The following is a 25,125-nucleotide window of genomic DNA, read 5'->3' as shown; positions in this document are numbered from 1 at the left end:
GATCCCTTTAGCCACAACGGGCCACATCTAACTCCCTCTCACATATAGCCAATGAACTGTGTGGCCTCAACTACCCTCTGTGGCAGAGAGTTCCAGAGATTCACCACTCTCTGTGTGAAAAAAGTGCTTCTCATCTCGGTTTTAAAGGATTTCCCCCTTATCCTTAAGCTGTGAACCCCTTGTCCTGGACTTCCCCAACATCGGGAACAATCTTCCTGCATCTAGCCTGTCCAACCCCTTAAGAATTTTGTAAGTTTTCTATAAGGATCCCCCCTCAATCTCCTAAATTCTAGAGAGTATAAACCAAGTCTATCCAGTCTTTCTTCATAAGACAGTCCTGACATCCCAGGAATCAGTTTGGTGAACCGTCTCTGCACTCCCTCTATGGCAATAATGTCCTTCCTCAGATTTGGAGACCAAAACTGTACGCAATACTCCAGGTGTGGTCTCACCAAGACCCTGTACAACTGCAGTAGAACCTCCCTGCTCCTGAGACTCAAATCCTTTTGCAATGAAAGCTAACATACCATTCGCTTTCTTTTACTGCCTGCTGCACCTGCATGCCTACCTTCAATGACTGGTGTACAATGACACCCAGGTCTCGCTGCATCTCCCCCTTTCCCAATCGGCCACCAGTCATTGTGCATAGTTCCTTGAAGGTGGAATCTCATGTAGATAGGGTGGTAAAGAAAGCTTTTGGCATGCTAGCCTTTATAAATCAGAGCATTGAGTATAGAAGCTGGGATGTAATCTTAAAATTGTACAAGGCATTGGTGAGACCAAATCTGGAGTATGGTGTACAATTTTGGTTGCCCAATTATAGGAAGGATGTCAACAAAATAGAGAGAGTACAGAGGAGATTTACTAGAATGTTGCCCGGGGTTCAACAACTAAGTTACAGAGAAAGGTTGAATAAGTTAGGTCTTTATTCTCTGGAGCGCAGAAGGTTAAGGGGGACTTGATAGAGGTCTTTAAAATGATGAGAGGGATAGACAGAGTTGATGTGGACAAGCTTTTCCCTTTGAGAATAGGGAAGATTCAAACAAGAGGACATGACTTCAGAATTAAGGGACAGAAGTTTAGGGGTAATATGAGGGGGGAACTTCTTTACTCAGAGAGAGCCGTGGGTAGCGGTGTGGAATGGAGCTTCCAGTGGAAGTGGTGGAGGCAGGTTCATTGGTATCATTTTACCAAAATAAATTGGATAAGCATATGGGATGAGAAGGGGATGGGAGGGTTATGGTAACGAGTGCAGGCAGGTGGGACTAAGGGGAAAAAAAGTTGTTCGGCACGGACTTGTAGGGCTGAGATGGCCTGTTTCCGTGCTGTAATTGTTATATGGTTAATAGCTTGCCCACTTTTGGAAAAATATTGGAAGGACATTTTTGATACTATTTCTGTCGTCTTGGGTATAGATTTACAGCCTCATCCTTTCACTGCAATTTTTTAGCTCCTAATGTTAGATTCTATTCAATTGTCCAATTCCGCCCATCGGTTGATTGCTTTTCCCACATTAATCGCCAGAAGATCTATTTCATTTCAATGGAAAACATCCAGTGAATCGGCCTCCACTGCCTTCTGTGGCAGAGAATCCCACAGATTCCCACAGATTCACACAACTCTCTGGGTGGAAAAGTTTCTCCTCATCTCAGTCCCAAATGGCCACAGATTCACACAACTCTCTGGGTGGAAAAGTTTTTCCTCATCTCAGTCCCAAATGGCCACAGATTCACACAACTTTCTGGGTGGAAAAGTTTCTCCTCATCTCAGTCCCAAATGGCCACAGATTCACACAACTCTCTGGGTGGAAAAGTATTTCCTCATCTCAGTCCCGAATGGCCACAGACTCACACAACTCTCTGGCTGGAAAAGTTTCTCCTCATCTCAGCCCCAAATATAACCATATAACAATTACAGCACGGAAACAGGCCATCTCGGCCCTACAAGTCCATGCCGAACAAATGTTTTTTTCCCCTTAGTCCCACCTGCCTGCACTCATACCACAACCCGCCATTCCCTTCTCATCCATATGCCTATCTAATTTATTTTTAAATGATACCAATGAACCTGCCTCCTCCACTTCCACTGGGAGCTCATTCCACACAGCCACCACTCTCTGCGTAAAGAAGTTCCCCCTCCCATTACCCCTAAACTTCTGTCCCTTAATTCTGAAGTCATGTCCTCTTGTTTGAATCTTCCCTATTCTCAAAGGGAAAAGCTTGTCCACATCAACTCTGTCTATCCCTCTCATCATTTTAAAGACCACTTTAAATGGCCACAGATTCACACAACTCTCTGGGTGGAAAAGTTTCTCCTCATCTCAGTCCCAACTCTCTGGGTGGAAACGTTTCTCCTCATCTCAGTCCCAAATGGCCACAGATTCACACAACTCTCTGGGTGGAAAAGTTTCTCCTCATCTCAGTCCCAAATGGCCACAGATTCACACAACTCTCTGGGTGGAAAAGTTTCTCCTCATCTCAGTCCCAAATGGCTGACCCCTTATTCTTGAACTGTGTGCGGCCCTGCTTCGGGACTCTTAGGTGGGCCGAATGGCCTGTTGCCTGGGGCACGTGCATGGGGATGGATGGCAGGGCCACTACGGGCCACAAATCTCACCTTGATCACGCCGATCTGCTTGAAGAATTCGGCAACAGCCTCCACAGTCACACTCTCACCCAGTCCCTGCACGAAGATGGTGTTGTTGTCAGAGTTGTCCTGGTCGGATCCTGCGGGCAAATCATTAGTGTTTAGTTTAGAGATACAGCGCAGAAACAGGAGGCAAAATTCGGCCATCTTGAAACAGGAGGCAAAAGTCGGCCATCTTGAAACAGGCCCCAAACTCTCGCCCTCCTCTCCCTGCTGCAACCATCCCCTTTTTACTTCAGATTCAGAGTGGAAACAGGCCCTTCCTTCCCGGGTCCACCGAGTCCGTACTAGCCCGACCGGCGATCGCCCCGTACACTAGAAACATAGAAATTAGGTGCAGGAGTAGAGGCCATTCGGCCCTTCGAGCCTGCACCATTCGCCATTCAATATGATCATGGCTGATCATCCAACTCAGTATCCTGTACCTGCCTTCTCTCCATACCCCCTGATCCCTTTAGCCACAAGGGCCACATCTAACTCCCTCTTAAATATAGCCAATGAACTGTGTGGCCTCAACTACCTTCTGTGGCAGAGAATTCCACAGATTCATCACTCTCTGTGTGGGGAAAAAAATGTTTTTCTCATCTCGGTCTTAAAGGATTTCCCCCTTATCCTTAAACTGTGGCCCCTTGTTCTGGACTTCCCCAACATCGGGAACAATCTTCCTGCATCCAGCCTGTCCAACCCCTTAAGGATTTTGTACGTTTCTATAAGATCCCCCCGCAATCTTCTAAATTCTAGCGAGTACAAGCCGAGTCTATCCAGTCTTTCTTCCTACGAAAGTCCTGACATCCCAGGAATCAATTAGACGTGCGGGTTTGCAGGTTAATTGGCTTCGGCGAATGTAAAAATTGTCGCTAGAGTGTGTAGGATAGTGTTAGTGTACGGGGCGATCGCTGCTCGGGCTAGTACGGACTCGGTGGGGAAGGAAGGTCCTGTTTCCGCGCTGAAGTAACAAGGGAATAGTTGAAGCAGGGAGAGGAGGGCGAGAGTTTGGGGCCTGGTTCAAGATGGCCGACTTTTGGGGCCTGTTTCAAGATGGCCGACTTTTGGGGCCTGTTTCAAGATGGCCGACTTTTGGGGCCTGGTTCAAGATGGCCGACTTTAGCCTCCTGTTTCCGCGCTGTATCTCTAAACTAAACTAGTTTCTTGTAAACTAGTTTCTCTAAACTAAACTAAACTAGTACCTATTAAGTCTGATCATAAATGTGTATTTATTTATTCTTTGTGTGTGTGTGTGTGTTTGTGGATAATCACATCTTCTCGAAAAAACGTTGCACTAACGGCAATTTTTTTTTTACATATTCCGGTAGAGGTTTTTCCCCTGGAGTCCAAAATCACCTTATCTGAAAAATTCATCCTTTACAATCTGAAAAAACTTTGGGTTTGCTCTGGAGTTGCACCTCCTGTTGTATAGTTCCTGCAGATGGATCGATCGCTGGTCGGGCTAGTACGGACTCGGTGAGGAAGGGCCTGTTTCCGCGCTGTATCCCCCCCCCCAAGGTGGGGGCTATGGGTAGGGGACGGGTGCTTTGGAGGAGCAGACCAACGGGTTTGCAATTGGTCTAGAAAAATTGGTCAAGGATAAATGGGGTCCTGTGGATAGGGTGAACTATTTTAAATATCTGGGAGTCCACATCTCCGAGGATATGACATGGGCATCACACGCCTCAGCACTCGTGAGTAAGGCAAGGCAGCGCCTTTACCACCTCAGGCAATTGAGGAAATTCAGAGTGTCTCCGAGGATCCTCCAGTGCTTCTACGCAGCGGCGGTGGAAAGCATCTTGTCCGGGAACATTACCATCTGGTTTGGGAATTGCTCTGCCAAGGACAAGAAGGCTCTGCAGAGAGTAGTGCGTTCGGCCGAACAAACGCACTATGGGAACTTCACTCGCCCCCCTGCAGGAACTATACAACAGGAGGTGCAACTCCAGAGCAAACAAAATCATGGGAGACCCCTTCCACCCCTGCAACGGACTGTTCCAGCTGCTACGGTCAGGCAAACGCCTCCGTTGCCATGCGGTGAGAACAGAGAGGTTGAGAAGGAGTTTCTTCCCAGAGGCAATTCTCACCAGGGACTAACTCTACTGGACGTTTTTCCTTCCATTATTTATCATGTAAAAGAATATGTGTGTTATGATTGTGTTTATAATTTGTTTGGTTGTTTTGTTGTTTGTCTTTTGCACAAAAGTCCGCGAGCATTGCCACTTTCATTTCACTGCCCATCTCGTATGTGTATGTGACAAATAAACTTGACTTGAACTATTAAAACTCTGATCTTGTATGTATGTGTGTGCGTGTGTGTGTGTATAATCTCATCTAAAAAAAAAACCCGATTTGCTAACGGTAACATTTTTACATATTCCGATAGATTTAACTCGTGGTCAAAAAATCGCATTATCTGAAAAATTTGCGCATTATTTCTCGAGTTATTAATTAAAATGTTATAAAATTTGAAATAACTTAGAAAATAAAACCAGCTGGCTTTGGCTGAAGACGTTAGTGGGCTTGCATGCTCTGCGAGAGACATCACCCGGCTGCCCGCTGCTGTTCCCCCCCTCTCTCTCTGTTTCTGCTGCCTCTCTGTCCCCCTCCAGACGCAACTGCCAGTTGGGGGCTATGCATGAGTGGATAGGGGCAAATTAATAATGTTAATATAATATCAAGGGGGGGGGGGGGGTTAGTATTTGTGTGCGTAGGAGGTGGTTAGTGTGTGCCGCCCCCCACCGGAACCCCTTGGTCTACAAGCGAGACCTGGGTGTCATGGTACACCAGTCATTGAACGTAGGCATGCAGGTGCAGCAGGCAGTGAAGAAAGCCAATGGTATGTTAGCTTTCATAGCAAAAGGATTTGAGTCTAGGAGCAGGGAGGTTCTACTGCAGTTGTACAGGGTCTTGGTGAGACCACACCTGGAGTATTGTGTACAGTTTTGGTCTCCTAATCTGAGGAAATACATTCTTGCCATAGAGGATTTGATTTGAGTCTAGGAGCTGGGAGGTTCTACTGCAGTTGTACAGGGTCTTGGTGAGACCACACCTGGAGTATTGTGTACAGTTTTGGTCTCCAAATCTGAGGAAGGACATTCTTGCCATAGAGGGAGTGCAGAGAAGGTTCACCAGACTGATTCCTGGGATGGCAGGACTGTCTTATGAAGAAAGACTGGATAGACTTGGTTTATACTCTCTAGAATTTAGGAGACTGAGAGGGGATCTTATAGAAACTTACAAAATTCTTAAGGGGTTGGACAGGCTAGATGCAGGAAGATTGTTCCCGATGTTGGGGAAGTCCAGGACAAGGGGTCACAGCTTAAGGATAAGGGGGAAATCATTTAAAACTGAGATGAGAAGAACTTTTTCACACAGAGAGTGGTGAATCTCTGGAACTCTCTGTCACAGAGGGTAGTCGAGGCCAGTTCATTGGCTACATTTAAGAGGGAGTTAGATGTGGCCCTTGTGGCTAAAGGGATCAGGGGGTATGGAGAGAAGGCAGGTACGGGATACTGAGTTGGATGATCAGCCATGATCATATTGAATGGCGAATGGTGCAGGCTCGAAGGGCCGAATGGCCTCTACTCCTGCACCTAATTTCTATGTTTCTACGTCTAGTACCTATTAAGTCTGATCTTGTATGTGTATTTATTTATTTGTGTGTGTGTGTGTGTGTGTATAATCACATCTTCTCGAAAAAACGATGCACTAACGGTAATTTTTTTTTACATATTCCGGTAGAGGTTTTTCCCCTGGAGTCCAAAATCGCCTTATCTGAAAAATTCATCCTTTACAATCTGAAAAAACTTTGGGGGGGGGGGGGGGGGGGCCCCCCCCCCCCCCGTACTCGGGCCCTGCAGCCTGGAGCGAGGGGAGGGACCAGCATGATGAGTACCCCGTTCGGTAACCGCGTCTAGGTAGGAGACGGGGTGATGCCCCCTCCCCCTGATGCCCCTCCCCCTTCCCGCCACCTACCAGAGTTGGACGATCCCGGCCCTTGGTCTCTGGGTCCTTGGCGTTTTCCGTCGCGGGTGGGCGGTTGGGCGTTGAGGAAGGTGGGGGGGTGGGGGAGAGGAGGGGAAGGGGTTGGGGAGAGGCAGGCGGGTGAGAAAAAGAAAAGCGGTACACAGATTAATGAGGCCCGAGCTGGCGAAGGCGCGCCACACAATTAGCAAGACAACCCCGAGCTTGCGGGGAAATATCAAAACAACACCACCATGGTAACAAGGACCTCTCCGGTCCAGCCTACTTGCCGGTTTTGTTATTGCGGGAGGGGAGGGGGGGTGTGTGTGGGGGGGGGTTTAGAAGTCACCAAGACCAATCCTACACCACCTTGCATCCCAGCAGCAGCAGCATCGGCAGCCGGTGGCTTTTGTACACTCTGTCTTTGTGTGCGCGTGTGTTTTGCGATGTTTTTTAAATTTATCGTTCACGTCCCCCCGCCAACCCTGATCGGTCGTCCAGCACCGACCCCGATCTAGTCGGCCTCCAGGCCCTTCCATCTCCCATCAGGGACTAGCGATGGGTGACTGCTCAAGAGCCACCATTAAACCCAACACAGCAAAGGAACAGGTGGAGTTTCTTCCCATCGTTGCTTGTGTCTTTAAATATATTATATATATATATATATATACACACCCGTGCGGTTGTTTGTGTGTGTGCGTGCGTGCGACCTCGTATTTTAACACCTTCGCTACACCCCTAAGCAAACTTTTCTGCCCTTTGAAACAAAAAAAACAGCTGGGATGAACCAGAGTTCAGTTGGTACAGCGGTAGAGTTGACACAGAGACCCGGGTTCCTTCCTGACCACGGGTGCTGTCTGTACGGAGTTTGCACGTTCTCTCTCCCCGTGACCTGTGTGGGTTTTCTCCCGTCGCTCCAGTTTCCTGCCACACGCCAAAGACGTGTGGGTTTGTAGGTTAATTGGCTTGGTATATATGTAAAAAGAGCCCCTATCAATTGGCTTGGTAGAAATGTGAAAAAAGTGTCCCTAGTGTAGAATAGCGTTAGTGTACGGGGCGATTGCTGGTCGGCGTGGACTCGGTGGGGAAGGGCCTGTTTCCGTGCTGTATCTCTAAACTAAACTAGTGTACGGGGCGATCGTTGATCGAGCTTGGGGCCTGGTTCAAGATGGTCGACTTTTGCCTCCTGTTTCCGCAGTGTATCTCTAAACTAAACTAGTGTACGGGGGCGATCGCTGGACAGCACGGACTCGGTGGGGAAGGAAGGGCCTGTTTCCGCGCTGTATCTCTGAAGTAAAAAGGGAATAGTTGAAGCAGGGAGAGGAGGGCGAGAGTTTGGGGCCTGGTTCAAGATGGCCGACTTTTGCCTCCTGTTTCCGCGCTGTGTCTCTAAACTAAACTAGTGTACGGGGCGATGGATCGATCGCTGGTCGGGCTAGTACAGACTCGGTGGGGAAGGGCCTGTTTCCGCGCTGTATCTCTGAAGTAAAAAGGGAATAGTTGAAGCAGGGAGAGGAGGGCGAGAGTTTGGGGCCTGGTTCAAGATGGCCGACTTTTGCCTCCTGTTTCCGCGCTGTATCTCTAAACTAAACTAGTGTACGGGGCGATCGCTGGTCGGCGTGGACTCAGTGGGGAAGGGCCAGTTTCCGCGATGTTTTAGTTTATTGTATGATGGTGAGGCCACGTTTAGGTTTTGGTCACCCTGGTTACAGGAAAGATGTCGTCGAGCTGGAGAGGAGAAGATTTACGGGGATGTTGCCGGGACTCGAGGGGCCTGAGCTACAGGGAGAGGATGGGGCAAAGGGCTGGGACATTATTCCTTGGAGCGCAGGAGGATGAGGGGCGATCTTATAAAGGTGTACAAAATCACCAGGGGAATAGTGGGAGAATCGAGGACCAGAGGACACGGGTTTAAGGTGAGAGGACGTGGGCATGTTTGGAGGGATATTGTGCCAAACGCAGGCAGGTGGGACTAGGACGTGGGCATTTTTGGAGGGATATGGGCCAAACGCGGGCAGGTGGGACTATGTGGGCTGTGTGTGACTTCACAACATAACACATCACCCCCTCCCCTCTGTGGTAAAACACATTTCAAATTCCACAAAACCAAACTAGACAGCCCACCCCTCTCTGAGTCAGCATTGTAAATATATATATATACACACACACACTCAAATATAAACAGGCAAACCCTAGATGTGAAAACGTTCTGCTTTAACTCCACCAGTTTAAGTTTTCGTTTTGGATTGAGTAACCATTAACTGAAACCATGCAAAACCATGAACCTTTTAAAGTTTTTTTTTCTCGTAACTAGTAGTGTGCCCTTGAGCGCACACACACGCACACTCATATAGATTTTTTTCTAATATATAGATGAATTACTCTTGTACCTTGCCCAGAAATACTTACCGGAACCTTACCGGACCCGGTCTGGCCGTGATGGGTCCACAATGTACACAACCGCCCCCCCAAACCTGTTACTCATTCCCCCCCCCCCCCCCGTCTCCCAATCTAAAATAAACACCCAGCTAGCTCACATTACTACGGTAAAACACACATCAAATGTGCTCCCTTTTTTTTAAAAGATAAAATCAATATTTATATAGTTCTTTTTGCTTTTTTTTTGGTCTTTATCTCTGAACTTACCACCGAACTTATTGAATCCACCTCGCTCTGTACAGCTGAGAAGAGAAATTTGCAGAAATTGAAGGCTTTCGACGTGAGTGTGTGTGGGAGTGTGTGCGTGCGTGTGTGTGTGTGTTTGTTTGTTTGTGCTGAACTCAAGGCCTATGCAAACACACACATTATTTCCTTTTAGTTTCTCCTGTTTCAAAAAAAAAAGACCTTTTGTTTTGTTTTAACACTGATGCAAATGTGAAACCACACCTTAAATCTCTCCAGATCCACCAAATATTCCCTAGAACCCAACCTTAGAGAGAGAGAGATATATATATATATCGAGATATAAAGGATATTCGCAGAGCTAACCTGAGGACAATTTTACCTTCATATCTCACTGACACGGTTTGATCTTTTTATACGAGTCAAAAAAACAAAATAGATATTAAAAACCTGCAAATTGCAACACCAAATTCATCCCAGCAAAGGGGACAACGCAGAATATCTAGAGTAAGGACACCTTTTGTTGACTTTATAACACCTTTTTTTTTTAATGTTCGTAACTTAAAAACACACGGCAAAGAGAGATATCGATTTTTTAAAATCTCTATAACGAGGCAACGAGGCTTGTTTTTCTCTCTCTTCTTTCGTATAAAAGACACATTAAGAATCAACTGATTTGTGCCAGCGTTTTGCCTTTGTTTGAGAGTGTACAGCATGCAAAAAAAAACCCAAATAAAAACCTCCTTATGCTGAGAAACAAACTCTAATATCGGGCTGTTTAATGTAGACTAGTGTATAGCGTGGCGTAAATGTTTTAAGATCATTTCACTCTGTATACCTGTGACACACAAAAGTGCAGTTTGTTAACATCAGACATGGTAGACTTGTTTTCACAATTCATATATTTCATCCATAGTTTTTATCAAACACAGCCCAGACACATACTCACCTGCGTCCTTTAACACACACACCTATAACACACAAAATGCTGGAGTAACTCAGGCAGCAGCTCGGTAGACACAACAACGAGTCATCTATACAGCCCAGATCACCGCCAACACACACACCTTCCTGCCTTGCCTGCCTGTGCCCTGGTAGAGATCTCGATAGCTAAGAGAAGGGAAGGCATCGCACACACTCGGTTCATCCCCAGCAGGTAGACAAAAATGCTGGAGAAACTCAGCGGGTGAGGCTGCATTTATGGCGAGAATATCCAGTGGCCATTTGGCCTGTATTGCCGTTAAATTTTAGGCTGCCCGTTATACTGTGAGTGGGATTTACGACGTGTTTTTGGAGGTTAAATGCTTGCGAAGAAGTCTAGTTTTTAGATTGGTTTGTGAGACCATGGACAAGGTCAGTCCTCCGACCATTTCTCGACAAGAAATGTTCTAATGTCTAAAGTAACAAGCTTTACTGATCACCAGCCAGCCGGCGAGAGTGTCGGGGATACAAAGTCAAGTATGCAACAGACACTTGACTCCCTCTCTCCCCCCCCCTCTCTGCCCCAGCTCTTGTGAAGGTTCACTTCTTGAAAACAGACAACAACACACAATGGGTTCGGTAAACCAACTCAAGCTTTACTGATCACCAGCCGGCGAGAGTGTCGGGGATACAAAGTCAAGTATGCAACAGACACTTGACTCCCCTCTCCTCTACTCTCTCCTCTCTCTCTCTCCCCCTCTCACTGTTAAAGTTCGCTTCTTAAAAACAGACAACAACACACAATGGGTTCGGTAAACCAACTCAAGCTTTACTGATCACCAGCCGGCGAGAGTGTCGGGGATACAAAGTCAAGTATGCAACACACACTTGACTCCTCTCCTCTCCTCCCCTCTCCTCCTCTCTCCTCCTCCTCCTCCCCCTCTCCCCCCCTCTCCTCCCTCACCCCCCCTATCCTCTTCTCGCCCCCCCTCCCCTCCCCCCCCTCTCCTCCCTCTCCCCTCTCCCTCCCCTCTCCTCCTCTCCCCTCTCTCCTCTCCGCTCTCTCACTGTTAAAGTTCGCTTCTTAACAACAGACAACAACACACAATGGGTTCGGTAAACCAACTCAAGCTTTACTGATCACCAGCCGGCGAGAGTGTCGGGGATACAAAGTCAAGTATGCAACAGACACTTGACTCCTCTCCTCTCCTCCCCTCTCCTCTCCTCTCCTCCCCTCTCCTCCTCTCCTCCTCCTCCTCTTAAAAACAGACAACAACACACAATGGGTTCGGTAAACCAACTCAAGCTTTACTGATCACCAGCCGGCGAGAGTGTCGGGGATACAAAGTCAAGTATGCAACACACACTTGACTCCCCTCTCCTCTCCTCTCTCCTCTCCTCCCGTCTCCTCTCCTCCCGTCTCCTCTCCTCTCCTCTCCTCTGCTCTCCTCCCCTCCCCTCTACTCTCCTCCTCCCTTCTCCCCGTCTCCTCCCCTCTCCTCTCCTCTCCCCCCCTCCCCTCTCCTATCTCCTCTCCCCCTTTCCTCTCCTCCTCCCTCCCTCCCACTCCCCTCCCCTCTCCTCCCCTCTCCTCTCCTCTCCTCTCTCCTCCCCTCTCCTGTCCTCCCCTCTCACTGTTAAATTCCGCTTCTTAACAACAGACAACAACACACAATGGGTTCGGTAAACCAACTCAAGCTTTACTGATCACCAGCCGGCGATGATCTTGATGATCAGTAAAGCTCGAGTTGGTTTACCTAACCCATTGTGTGTTGTCTGTTTTTAAGACGTGAACCTTCACAAGAGAGGGGGCAGAAAGAGGGAGGAGAGGAGTCAAGTGTGTGTTGCATACTTGACTTTGTATCCCCGACACTCTCGCCGGCTGGTGATCAGTAAAGCTTGTGTGGGTTTACCTAACCTATAGCGAGTCGTCTGCTTTAAGAAATGAACCTTAACAACGGAGAAAAGGAATAAATGACGTTTCGGGTCGAGACCCTTCTTCAGACTGATGTGGGGGGGGGGGGGGGGGGGGGGGGGAGAAGAAAGAAAGAGGCGGAGACAGCAGGCTTGTGGGAGAGCTGGGAATGGATGGAGAAAGCAAGGACTACCTGAAATTGGAGAAGTTAATGTTCATACCGCTGGGGTGTAAACTACCAAAGCAAAATATGAGGTGCTCTCCCACAGTCTACTGTCCCCGCCTCTTCCTTTCTTCTTCCCACCGCCCTCAAATCAGTCTGAAGACCCAAGACATCACAAATCAGTCTGCAGAACGGTCTCGCCCCGAAACATCACCTCCACACAAGACGTTGCTCCTCCAATTTGTGGTCGGACTCACTTACACCCGAAACGTCACCAATCCCTTTGCTCCACAGATGCCGCCTGACCCGCTGAGTTTCTCCAGCATTTTTGTCCATATACAATAATACTTTATGAGGCACAAAATGCTGGCGAAACTCAGCGGGTGAGGCAGCATCTATGGAGTGTAGGGATTGGTGACGTTTCGGGTTGAGACCCTTCGCTCCATAGATGCTGCCTCACCCGCTGAGTTTCTCCAGCATTTTTGTCTGCAATTCGATTTTTCCAGCATAGAAACATAGACAATAGGTGCAGGAGTAGAGGCCATTCGGCCCTTCGAGCCTGCACCATTCGCCATTCAATATGATCATGGCTGATCATCCAACTCAGTATCCCGTACCTGCCTTCTCTCCATACCCCCTGATCGCTTTAGCCACAAGGGCCACATCTAACTCCCTCTTAAATATAGCCAATGAACTGTGGCCTCAACTACCCTCTGTGGCAGAGAGTTCCAGAGATTCACCACTCTCTGTGTGAAAAAAGTTCTTCTCATCTCGGTTTTAAAGGATTTCCCCCTTATCCTTAAACTGTGACCCCTTGTCCTGGACTTCCCCAACATCAGGAACAATCTTCCTGCATCTAGCCTGTCCAACCCCTTAAGAATTTTGTAAGTTTCTATAAGATCCCCTCTCAATCTCCTAAATTCTAGAGAGTATAAACCAAGTTTATCCAGTCTTTCATCATAAGACAGTCCTGACATCCCAGGAATCAGTCTGGTGAACCGTCTCTGCACTCCCTCTATGGCAATAATGTCCTTCCTCAGATTTGGAGACCAAAACTGTACGCAATACTCCAGGTGTGGTCTCACCAAGACCCTGTACAACTGCAGTAGAACCTCCCTGCTCCTAGATTCAAATCCTCTATGGCAAGAATGTCCTTCCTCAGATTAGGAGACCAAAACTGTACACAATACTCCAGGTGTGGTCTCACCAAGACCCTGTACAACTGCAGTAGAACCTCCCTGCTCCTATACTCAAATCCTTTTTGCTATGAAAGCTAACATACCATTCGCTTTCTTAGAAACATAGAAATTAGGTGCAGGAGTAGGCCATTCGGCCCTTCGAGCCTGCACCGCCATTCAATATGATCATGGCTGATCATCCAACTCAGTATCCCGTACCTGCCTTCTCCCCATACCCCCTGATCCCCTTAGCCACATCTAACTCCCTCTTAAATATAGCCAATTAACTGGCCTCAACTACCCTCTGTGGCAGAGAGTTCCAGAGATTCACCACTGCCTGCTGTACCTGCATGCCTACTTTCAATGACTGGTGTACCATGACACCCAGGTCTCGCTGCATCTCCCCTTTTCCTAGTCGGCCACCATTTAGATAATAGTCTGCATCTGCAGTTCTCTCTTAAACGTCTCACCCTGCACATCACCTGGTGGCCCTTCTGCCCCTCGTGAGAGCGTTACTAGCCCGTCGTTTCACACACCACAAGATTAACGAACAATTTCTACCCCACGGTCATCACCACTGAATTCTGCACTGATCCTATAGCCAATATTTTGTCCAGCTATAACACGATACGGTGAAATATTTCACATTCTGACTTCCCAATGTTGTTATTATTTATCTATTATTATTCTAAGTCTGAAGACGGGTCTCGACCCGAAACATCGCCTATTCCTTCGCTCCATAGATGCTGCCTCACCCGCTAAGTTTCACCAGCATTTTTATGTCTTTTTCACACAGAGAGTTGTGAATCTGTGGGATTCTCTGCCTCAAAGAGGGCGGTGGAGGCCAGTTCTCTGGATGCTTTCAAAAGAGCAAAGCCCCCGTCCCACTTGGGAAACCTGATCGGACACCTCTTGAGACATTGCGCCCCACCCAAGGTTTCCGTGCGGTTCCCGGAGGTTTTTTTGTCAGTCTCCCTACCTGCAACCTCCAGGAACCGTATGGAAATATTGGGTGGGGCGCAAAGTCTCCTAAGTGTGACAGGGACATTAGATAGAGCATTTTATTCCACTGAGAGGTTGTAGCTCCGCTCGAACAGTGCTTCTGAAATTGTGATGCATGTATTTACGATTTTTATTATTAATATTATTATTGAGAAGGAACAGAGACCCTTTATCAGAAACGTCACCCATTCCTTCTCTCCAGAGACGCTGCCTGTCCCGCTGAGTTACTCCAGCATTTTGTGTTACTCTAGCACCTTTTTTATTTAAACCAGCATCTTAAGACAACTGTGATGCCACACACTGTGCGTGTGTGTGTGAGAGAGAGCGAGAGAGAGACCTTTAACACTGAATAACGTTCACCAGAGTTCTTTTACACCAACCAGCGACTGGTCAATTTTCTCGCCCTCCCAAGACCCTCAACAAACCCGGCTGACGGGTTGATTATTAAATTAAAAACACTCGATTCAGTTTAAACAGTACATCAAATATATTCCACCACCTTCTGCTGAGAACACTTTTTATAACACACAAGAGATTGCCCTGTTGAATGGAGATGTACAAAGAGATAGTGGCTCTGCGGGTGATGGCGGCATCTCTGGAGAGAGGGAAACATTGCCCGACCCCCTTCTCTCCAGAGATGCTGCCTCACCCGCTGAGTTATAACCATATAACAATTACAGCACGGAAACAGGCCATCTCGACCCTTCTAGTCCGTGCCGAACACATAATCTCCCCTAGTCCCATATACCTGCGCTCAGACCATAACCCTCCATTCCCTTCCCATCCATATAACTATCCAATTGATTTTTAAATGATAAAAACGAACCTGCCTCCACCACCTCCACTGGAAGCTCATTCCACACAGCTACCACTCTCTGAGTAAAGAAGTTCCCCCTCATGTTACCCCTAAACTTCAGTCCCTTAATTCTCATGTCATGTCCCCTTGTTTGAATCTTCCCTACTCTCAGTGGGAAAAGCTTTTCCACGTCAACTCTGTCTATCCCTCTCATCATTTTAAAAACCTCTATCAAGTCCCCCCTTAACCTTCTGCGCTCCAAAGAATAAAGACCTAACATAACCATATAACCATATAACAATTACAGCACGGAAACAGGCCATCTCGACCCTTCTAGTCCGTGCCGAACACATAATCTCCCCTAGTCCCATCTACCTGCGCTCAGACCATAACCCTCCATTCCCTTCCCATCCATATAACTTGTTCCAAACTTTCTCTGTAACTTAGTTGCTGAAACCCAGGCAACATTCTAGTAAATCTCCTCTGTACTCTCTCTATTTTGTTGACACCGGCATTTCGATTCTCTTAACTGGCTGTTTTGGTGACCATTTCGAGGCACAGTGAACAAGAGAGATAGACATCAATTTCAAGCAGGCTTCTTCGCTTGGATAGTTAGAATTCCCCCCCCTACCCTCGGAAAGACAGCAGCCTGGTGACCATTTCGAGGATGTACCACCTCTCACCACCCGTGAGTGAACACACACCCCACCCAGTGAAGAGCCAATGTATGCGCATCATACAAAAGGATTTGAGTCTAGGAGCAGGGAGGTTCTACTGCAGTTGTACAGGGTCTTGGTGAGACCACACCTGGAGTATTGCGTACAGTTTTGCTCTCCCTAATCTGAGGAAAGACATTCGTGCCATAGAGGATTGAGTCTAGGAGCAGGAGGTTGTACTGCAGTTGTACAGGGTCTGGTGAGACCCACACCTGGAGTATTGCGTACAGTTTTTGCCTGTTGGCCTTCATAACAGAGGAGTTGAGTAGAGGAGCAGGGAGGTTCTACTGCAGTTGTACAGGGTCTTGGTGAGACCACAGCTGGAGTATTGCGTACACTGAGGAAAGACATTCTTGCCATAGAGGGAGTACAGAGAAGGTTCACCAGACTGATTCTGGGATGTCAGGACTTTCATATGAAGAAGAATGGATAGACTCGGCTCTTAGAATTTAGAAGATTGAGGGGGGGATCTTATAGAAACTTACAAAATTCTTAAGGGGTTGGACAGGCTAGATGCAGGAAGATTATTCCCGATGTTGGGGAAGTCCAGAACAAGGGGCCACACACACAGTTTAAGGATATGGGGGAAATCTTTTAGGACCGAGATGAAGAAAAACATTTTTTTTCCCCGTCTGAAGAAGGGTTTCGGCCCGAAACGTTGCCTATTTCCGTCGCCCCATAGATGCTGCTGCACCCGCTGAGTTTCTCCAGCTATTTTGTGTAACATGTTCCTGATGTTGGGGGGGGGGGGGGAAGTCCAGAACCCCCCAGGGGCCACACCCACCCTCTTGAAGAAAGCCAATGGTATGTTAGCATTCATAGCAAAAGGATTTGAGTCTAGGAGCAGGGAGGTTCTACTGCAGTTGTACAGGGTCTTGGTGAGACCACACCTGGAGTATTGCGTACAGTTTTGGTCTCCTAATCTGAGGAAGGACATTCTTGCCATAGAGGATTTGAGTATAGGAGCAGGGAGGTTGTACTGCAGTTGTACAGGGTCTTGGTGAGACCACACCTGGAGTATTGCGTACAGTTTTGGCCTGTTGGCCTTCATAACAAGAGGAGTTGAGTACAGGAGCAGGGAGGTTCTACTGCAGTTGCACAGGGTCTTGGTGAGACCACACCTGGAGTATTGCGTACAGTTTTGGTCTCCAAATCTGAGGAAAGACATTCTTGCCATAGAGGGAGTACAGAGAAGGTTCACCAGACTGATTCCTGGGATGTCAGGACTTTCATATGAAGAAAGACTGGATAGACTCGGCTTAGAATTTAGAAGATTGAGGGGGGGGGATCTTATAGAAACTTACAAAATTCTTAAGGGGTTGGACAGCCTAGATGCAGGAAGATTGTTCCTGATGTTGGGGAAGTCCAGGACAATGGGCCACACACAGTTTAAGGATAAGGGGGAAATCTTTTAGGACCGAGATGAGAAAAACATTTTTTTTTTACACACACAGAGAGTGGTGAATCTGTGGAATTCTCTGCCACAGAAGGTAGTTGAGGCCACACAGTTCATTGGCTATATTTAAGAGGGAGTTAGATGTGGCCCTTGTGGCTAAAGGGATCAGGGGGTATGGAGAGAAGGCAGGCACAGGATACTGAGTTGGATGATCAGCCATGATCATATTGAATGGCGAATGGTGCAGGCTCGAAGGGCCGAATGGCCTCTACTCCTGCACCTATTGTCTATGTTTCTATCCTCCCACTCTCTCCCAACCCCCCATCTCAGGCATATGATGAGTGTTATAAGAATGAGGCCATTTAGAACGGAGAAGGGACTGTCATATGCTGAGAGAATGGAGCGGCTGGGCTTGTACACTCTGTGGAGTTTAGAAAGATGAGTGGGGATCTTATTGAAACATGAGATTATTAAGGGTTTGGACACGCGAGAGACAGGAAACTTGTTATAAGGTTAATTCCCGGGATGGCGGGTCTTCATATGCTGACAGAATGGAGCGGCTGAGCTTGTACACTCTGGAGTTTAGAAGGATGAGAGGGAATCTTATTGAAACATATAAGATTATTAAGGGCTTCGACACGCTAGAGGCAGGAAACATGTTCCTGATGTTTAAGAAGGAGCTGCAGATGCTGGAAAATCGAAGGTACACAAAAAAGCTGGAGAAACTCAGCGGGTGCAGCAGCATCTATGGAGCGAAGGAAATAGGCAACGTTTCGGGCCGAAACCCTTCTTCAGACTGAAGAACCCGTCTGAAGAAGGGTTTCGGCCCGAAACGTTGCCTATTTCCTTCGCCCCATAGATGCTGCTGCACCCGCTGAGTTTCTCCAGCTATTTTGTGTAACATGTTCCTGATGTTGGGGGAGGAAAGTCCAGAACCAGGGGCCACACACACACAGAGTTTAAGAATAAGGGGTCGGCCATTTAGAAAGGAGATGAGAAGAAACTTTTCCACCCAGAGAGTTGTGTGAGTCTGTGGGATTCTCTGCCTCAGAGAACTTTGAGGAAGGACATTCTTGCTATTGAGGAAGGACATTCTTGCTATTGAGGAAGGACATTCTTGCTATTGAGGGAGCCCAGCGTAGGTTCACCAGGTTAATTCCCGGGATGGTGGGACTGTCATATGCTGAGAGAATGGAGCAGCTGGGCTTGTACACTCTGTGGAGTTTAGAAGGATGAGAGGAGATCTCATTGAAACATATAAGATTATTAAGGGCTTATGAGGATATGAACACTGAGCATTTGACAGCACAGGGCATATACTCTCCCCACCTCATCTCCATCTACTCCCCCTCCCCCTCGCCATCTCCTTACCCCCTCATCCCTTATCTGCCCCCTCCACAGCTCTCGTCCACCGTTCTGCCCGGGTTCTCCGGCTGAACCCCCTCCCCCTCCCCCCCCCGCAGAGATCCGAGACGGAGAACGAGCCGACCCTTACCTCATGCCCCCGCCGCCTCTGCTGCTGCCGCCTCGACCGCCACGGCCCCTCTCGCCTCCTCCTCCACCGCGCTCAAAGCCGCCTCCTGGTCCTCCAGCGCCACCACCGCCCCCTCCTCCTCCTCCTCCGCGACTGTAACCGCCACGGCCTCGGCCCCGGCTGTCCGACTGCCCGCCGTAGCCTCCACCACCGCCACCGCCAGACTCCTGGCTACCATAGCCACCGCCTGGGCTGGAGTCCTGGTTGTAACCGCCTGAGGGTGGAGAGGGGAGATTGGTAGGGTTAATTAACAGCGTTGAGGTGACGGGACCCTACGGGTCCCACTTGGTCTAGTATACCTCTATACTTATAAAAATCTGATCTTGGAGACATTCCTTTCCTGGAACTTGTTAACTCTCTTAACTTGTTTCCGGACTTGGAAGAGGACTGTGCCCTCTATCACTGCTCTGTCTTATAACCATATAACAATTACAGCACGGAAACAGGCCATCTCGACCCTTCTCAGATTCAGATTCAGATTCAATTTTAATTGTCATTGTCAGTGTACAGTACAGAGACAACGAAATGCATTTGCACTTGTTACGGCTGGCAGGGCTCTAGCATTTTAGCATTTAGCATCTCCCTTGAAGAGCGACATAGCAAACGATTTGAATAAATAATAATAAGTGTCCGGGGGGGGGGGTGATTGGCAGTCACCGAGGTACGTTGCGGAGGATGAGCAACCCTTGCGCAGTTGGCGGCTATGGGTGAGTGGTGGATTATTGCGTTGGGGGATCGGGTGAGTGGTGGAATATTGCGTTGTGGGACCAGGACTCCCGTCAGGGCTATGGGTGGGTGGTGGAATATTGTGTTGGGGGATCGGGTGAGTGGTGGATTATTGCGTTGGGGGATCGGGTGAGTGGTGGATTATTGCGTTGGGGGATCGGGTGAGTGGTGGATTATTGCGTTGGGGGATCGGGTGAGTGGTGGATTATTGCGTTGGGGAACTGGTTGCGTTCGGGCACCAGGCCTACTGTGGGGGCTACGGGTGAGTGGTGGATTATTGCGTTGGGGGATGCGGTGAGTGGTGGAATATTGCGTTTGGGGGATTCGGTGAGTAGTGGAATATTGCCTTGGGGGATCTGGTGAGTGGTGGAATATTGCTTTGGGGGATCGGGTGAGTGGTGGAATATTGCATTGGGGGAATCTGGTGAGTGGTGGAATATTGTGTTGGGGGATCCGGTGAGTGGTGGAATATTGCGTTGGGGGAATCGGGTGAGTGGTGGATTATTGCGTTGGGGAATCTGGTTGCGTTCGGGCACCAGGCCTACTGTGGGGGCTACGGGTGAGTGGTGGATTATTGCGTTGGGGGATCGGGTGAGTGGTGGATTATTGCGTGGGGGGATCGGGTGTGTGGTGGTGGATTGTGAGTGGTGGATTTGCGTTGGGGAATCGGGTGAGTGGTGGATTATTGCGTTGGGAAACTGGTTGCGTTCGGGGACCAGGCCTCCCTTGCGGGCTATGGGTGAGTGGTGGAATATTGCGTTGTGGGACCAGGACTCCCCGTCGGGGCTGTGGGTGGTGGAATATTGTGTTGGGGGATCGGGTGAGTGGTGGAATATTGCGATGGGGTGACGGGTTGTGTGGTGGATTATTGCGTTGGGGGATCGGGTGAGTGGTGGAATATTGCGTTGGGGGATCGGGTGAGTGGTGGATTATTGCGTTGGGGGATCGGGTGAGTGGTGGATTATTGCGTTGGGGGATCGGGTGAGTGGTGGATTATTGCGTTGGGGGATCGGGTGAGTGGTGGATTATTGCGTTGGGGGATCGGGTGAGTGGTGGAATATTGCGTTGGGGGACCAGGACTCCCGTGGGGGCTATGGGTGTGTGGTGGAATATTGTGTTGGGGAACAGGTTGCGTTGGGGGGGCCAGGCCTCCTGTGTGACTGGGACCCAACGGGTCCCACTTAGTCTAGTATATTACTAAAACTCTCATCTTGTCTGTGTGCATGTCTGGCCTCCCTCTCTAGCCATGCCTGCGCAGTTGGGGGCTATGCATGAGTGCATAGGGCAAGGGGATTAAATAATATTAAAATAAAAAGAATATTAATATATCAAGTGTGTGAGGGGGGTGGTTAGTGTGTGTGTGTGTGTGTGTGTGTGTGTGTGTGTGTGTGTGTGTGTGGGACGCCGCCCCCACCCCCACAACCACGCGTTGAGGGGACAGGACCCAATGGGTCCCACTTGGTCTGATAACATGGTCTGATCGTGTCTGCCCTGCCCTGAATTACGTCAAAACAGTATACGATAGGTATATTTCACAAGTTATTCATCTTAAAACTTTAAACATTTTACTTTCCACTTAACTTCTCACTGTGAAAAATTGCTGGTCCTGTCCGCATCCCAGAACCCTCCAAACCTGTCCTATCCATGAACCCATCTAAAGGTCTCTTAAATCTTGCCTCAACAACCTCCTCCGCTAGCTCGCTCCATACACCCACTACCCTCTGTGTGGAAATGTTGCCCCTCATCTTCCTATTAAATCCCCCCCCCCCCCCCCCCCAACTTGAACCAGTGTCCTCTGGTCCTCGATTCCCCTACTCTGGGCAAGAGACATAGACAATAGGTGCAGGAGTAGAGGCCATTCTGCCCTTCGAGCCTGCACCATTCGCCATTCAATATGATCATGGCTGATCATCCAACTCAGTATCCCGTACCTGCCTTCTCTCCATACCCCCTGATCCCTTTAGCCACAAGGGCCACATCTAACTCCCTCTTAAATATAGCCAATGAACTGTGTGGCCTCGACTACCTTCTGTGGCAGAGAATTCCACAGATTCACCACTCTCTGTGTGTGAAAAAAAAATGTTTTTCTCATCTCGGTGGTAAAGGATTTCCCCCTTATCCTTAAACTGTGACCCCTTGTTCTGGACTTCCCCAACATCGGGAACAATCTTCCTGCATCTAGCCTGTCCAAACCCTTAGTAATCTTATATGCTTCAATAAGATTCCCTCTCATCCTTCTAAACTGCAGAGTATACAAGCCCAGCCGCTCCACTCTCTCAGCATATGACAGTCCCGCCATCCCGGGAATTAACCTGGTGAACCTACGCTGGGCTCCCTCAATAGCAAGAAATTCTTTCCTCAAATTTGGAGACCAAAACTGCACACAATACTCCAGGTGTGGTCTCACCAGGGCCCTGTACAACTGCAGAAGGACCTCGTTGCTCCTAGACTCAACTCCTCTTGTTACGAAGGCCAACAGGCCAAAACTGCACACAATACTCCAGGTGTGGTCTCACCAGGGCCCTGTACAACTGCAGAAGGACCTCTTTGCTCCTAGACTCAACTCCTCTTGTTACGAAGGCCAACAGGCCAAAACTGCACACAATACTCTGTACAATCTTCCTGCATCTAGCCTGTCCAACCCCTTAAGAATTTTGTAAGTTTCTATAAGATTCCCCCCCTCAATCTTCTAAATTCTACCCAATCTATTCCCCTGATGATTTTGTACACCTCTATAAGATCACCCCTCATCCCCCTCTGCTCCATGGAATAGAGACCCAGCCCTGCCCCAACCTGTCCCTGTAGCTCACAGCCACTAGCCCTGGCAACCTCTCTCCCAGCAACTCACATCCTCTAGTCCTCTCTCTGTAGCTCACACCCGCTAGTCCTCAACCTCTCCGTGTACTGAACCACGGCGCTCGCTGTAGGTGGAGGGAGAGGGTGACAAGACATAGAAACATAGAAATTAGGTGCAGGAGTAGGCCATTCGGCCCTTCGAGCCTGCACAATTCGCCATTCAATATGATCACGGCTGATCATCCAACTCAGTATCCTGTACCTGCCTTCTCTCCATACCCCCTGATCCCTTTAGCCACAAGGGCTACATCTAACTCCCTCTTAAATATAGCCAATGAACTGTGGCCTCAACTACCCTCTGTCGGCAGAGAGTTCCAGAGATTCACCACTCTCTGTGTGAAAAAAAGTTCTTCTCATCTCGGTTTTAAAGGATTTCCCCCTTATCCTTAAGCTGTGACCCCTTGTCCTGGACTTCCCCAACATCGGGAACAATCTTCCTGCATCTAGCCTGTCCAACCCATTAAGAATTTTGTAAGTTTCTATAAGATCCCCTCTCAATCTCCTAAATTCTAAAGAGTATAAACCAAGTCTATCCAGTCTTTCTTCATAAGACAGTCCTGACATCCCAGGAATCAGTCTGGTGAACCTTCTCTGCACTCCCTCTATGGCAATAATGTCCTTCCTCAGATTTGGAGACCAAAACTGTACGCAATACTCCAGGTGTGGTCTCACCAAGACCCTGTACAACTGCAGTAGAACCTCCCTGCTCCTAGACTCAAATCCTCTATGGCAAGAATGTCTTTCCTCAGATTAGGAGACCAAAACTGTATGCAATACTCCAGGTGTGGTCTCACCAAGACCCTGTACAACTGCAGTAGAACCTCCCTGCTCCTAGACTCAAATCCTTTTGCTATGAAAGCTAACATACCATTCGCTTTCTTCGAAACATAGAAATTAGGTGCAGGAGTAGGCCATTCGGCCCTTCGAGCCTGCACCGCCATTCAATATGATCATGGCTGATCATCCAACTCAGTATCCCGTACCTGCCTTCTCCCCATACCCCCTGATCCCCTTAGCCACAAGGGCCACATCTAACTCCCTCTTAAATATAGCCAATGAACTGGCCTCAACTACCCTCTGTGGCAGAGAGTTCCAGAGATTCACCACTGCCTGCTGCACCTGCATGCCTACTTTCAATGACTGGTGTACCATGACACCCAGGTCTCGCTGCATCGCCCCCTTTCCCAATCGGCCACCATTTAGATTTGGAGACCAAAACTGTACGCAATACTCCAGGTGTGGTCTCACCAAGACCCTGTACAACTGCAGTAGAACCTCCCTGCACCTATACTCAAATCCTTTTGCTATGAAAGCTAACATACCATTCGCTTTCTTCACTGCCTGCTGCACCTGCATGCCTACCCTTAATGACTGGTGTACCATGACACCCAGGTCTCGCTGCATCTCCCCCTTTCCCAATCGGCCACCATTTAGATAATAGTCTGCTTTCCCATTTTTGCCACCAAAATGGATAACCTCACATTTATCCACATTATACTGCATCTGCCAAACATTTGCCCACTCACCCAGCCTATCCAAGTCACCTTGCTGTCTCCTAGCATCCTCCTCACAGCTAACACTGCCCCCCAGCTTAGTGTCATCCGCAAACTTGGAGATGTTGCCTTCAATTCCCTCATCCAGACAGGGCATGTGGGGGACTCACCTCCACCTGATCCACCGCCACCACTGTATTGGCCTTGCTGCCCGTAGCCTCCGCTCTGCTGGCTCTGGTATCCTTGCTGCTGGCTGTAGCCTTGTTGCTGGCCGCTGTAGCCTTGTTGTTGTCCACTGTAGGACCCTTGTTGTTGCCCGCTGTACGACCCTTGCTGCTGCCCGCTGTAGGGCCCCGACTGTTGTCCGTACGAGCCTTGTTGGCCGTAACCGCCGCTGCCTCCACCTCCTCCACCACCACCGCCGCCCTGCTGGTGCCCGTAGCTGCCTGCCTGCGAGTTCGTTCCCCCGTAGCCGCTGGTGGGAGGGGGGAGGTTAAAGAGTGACACAGTCAAATACAGACGATACATTCTTCACATTGAGCTAGTGATCGTGGCTGATCATAATAATAATAATAATTTTATTTATCCGGTAGGCGGCGCGGCTCTGGTCAGCAGCGGCCTCTGCAGCCTGTCTGCGTTTTTTATTATTTTTTGTCTGTGTTTTTATGTAGTGTTTGTTATTTTATGTTGGGGTGTGTGTGTGTGGGGGGTGGGGGTGGGGTGGGAACTTTTGAATCTCTCCCTGCACTGGAGACCCGACCTTTTCTCGTCGGGTCTCAGTTGTCGTTGGGGCCGCAACGAGGAGCGGCCTCCAACAGGAAGAAGCCGGGGACTCTGGTGCCGACTCACCGTCACCGTCGCGGAGCTGGCCGAGACCAGAGCGGGTGGAGCGGTGGAGGAGCGCTGCCGCTGCCTGCCGCTGATGCGGAGGCTGCTACTGCGGGTCTGCGGACGGCGGCACCGGGAGCCCGCGGATCCCTGGAGGGAGACCGCTTTTCGGGGCTCCTGCAACGGCGACTTCTCTCGCCCGAGTTGTGGGGTCGAAGAGCTCCTGGAGCGGGGCCTGACACCACTGCCCCGCACGGCTTGGAATGGCCGCGGGACTCTGCGAGCGCACACCGGGGTCTTTAACACCAAGACCCGGTGTGCGACCTCGCACCACCTGGCGTGGCTTCAATGGCCGCGGGACAATCGCCATCGCCAGCCGGGG

General features: G+C 49.1%; 1 protein-coding gene across 2 annotated transcripts in view; it reads right to left on the bottom strand.

The window, feature by feature from the left end:
- Positions 1-2,286: 2,286 nt before the first annotated feature.
- The window catches only part of LOC129694872 (RNA-binding protein FUS-like), a 41,045-nt gene continuing 18,206 nt past the window's right edge, over positions 2,287-25,125 (bottom strand). The window contains exons 5-9 of one of the 2 annotated variants that reach the window (XM_055631629.1): positions 24,086-24,390; positions 18,802-19,054; positions 9,244-9,278; positions 6,610-6,645; positions 2,287-2,726 (exon numbers count right to left, since the gene is read on the bottom strand). In XM_055631629.1, the coding sequence (XP_055487604.1) occupies positions 2,500-2,726; positions 6,610-6,645; positions 9,244-9,278; positions 18,802-19,054; positions 24,086-24,390 (856 nt within the window). In that variant the 3' untranslated portion in view covers positions 2,287-2,499. The remainder of the gene's footprint in view (positions 2,727-6,609; positions 6,646-9,243; positions 9,279-18,801; positions 19,055-24,085; positions 24,391-25,125) is intronic. The other variant, XM_055631630.1, reaches the window with a different exon arrangement.

The sequence above is a fragment of the Leucoraja erinacea genome, unplaced genomic scaffold (assembly GCF_028641065.1).
Source record: "Leucoraja erinacea ecotype New England unplaced genomic scaffold, Leri_hhj_1 Leri_832S, whole genome shotgun sequence".
NCBI lineage: Eukaryota > Metazoa > Chordata > Chondrichthyes > Rajiformes > Rajidae > Leucoraja > Leucoraja erinaceus.
The sequence above is the reverse complement of the archived record's forward strand: the minus strand, read 5'-3'. Positions and strand labels throughout refer to the sequence as shown.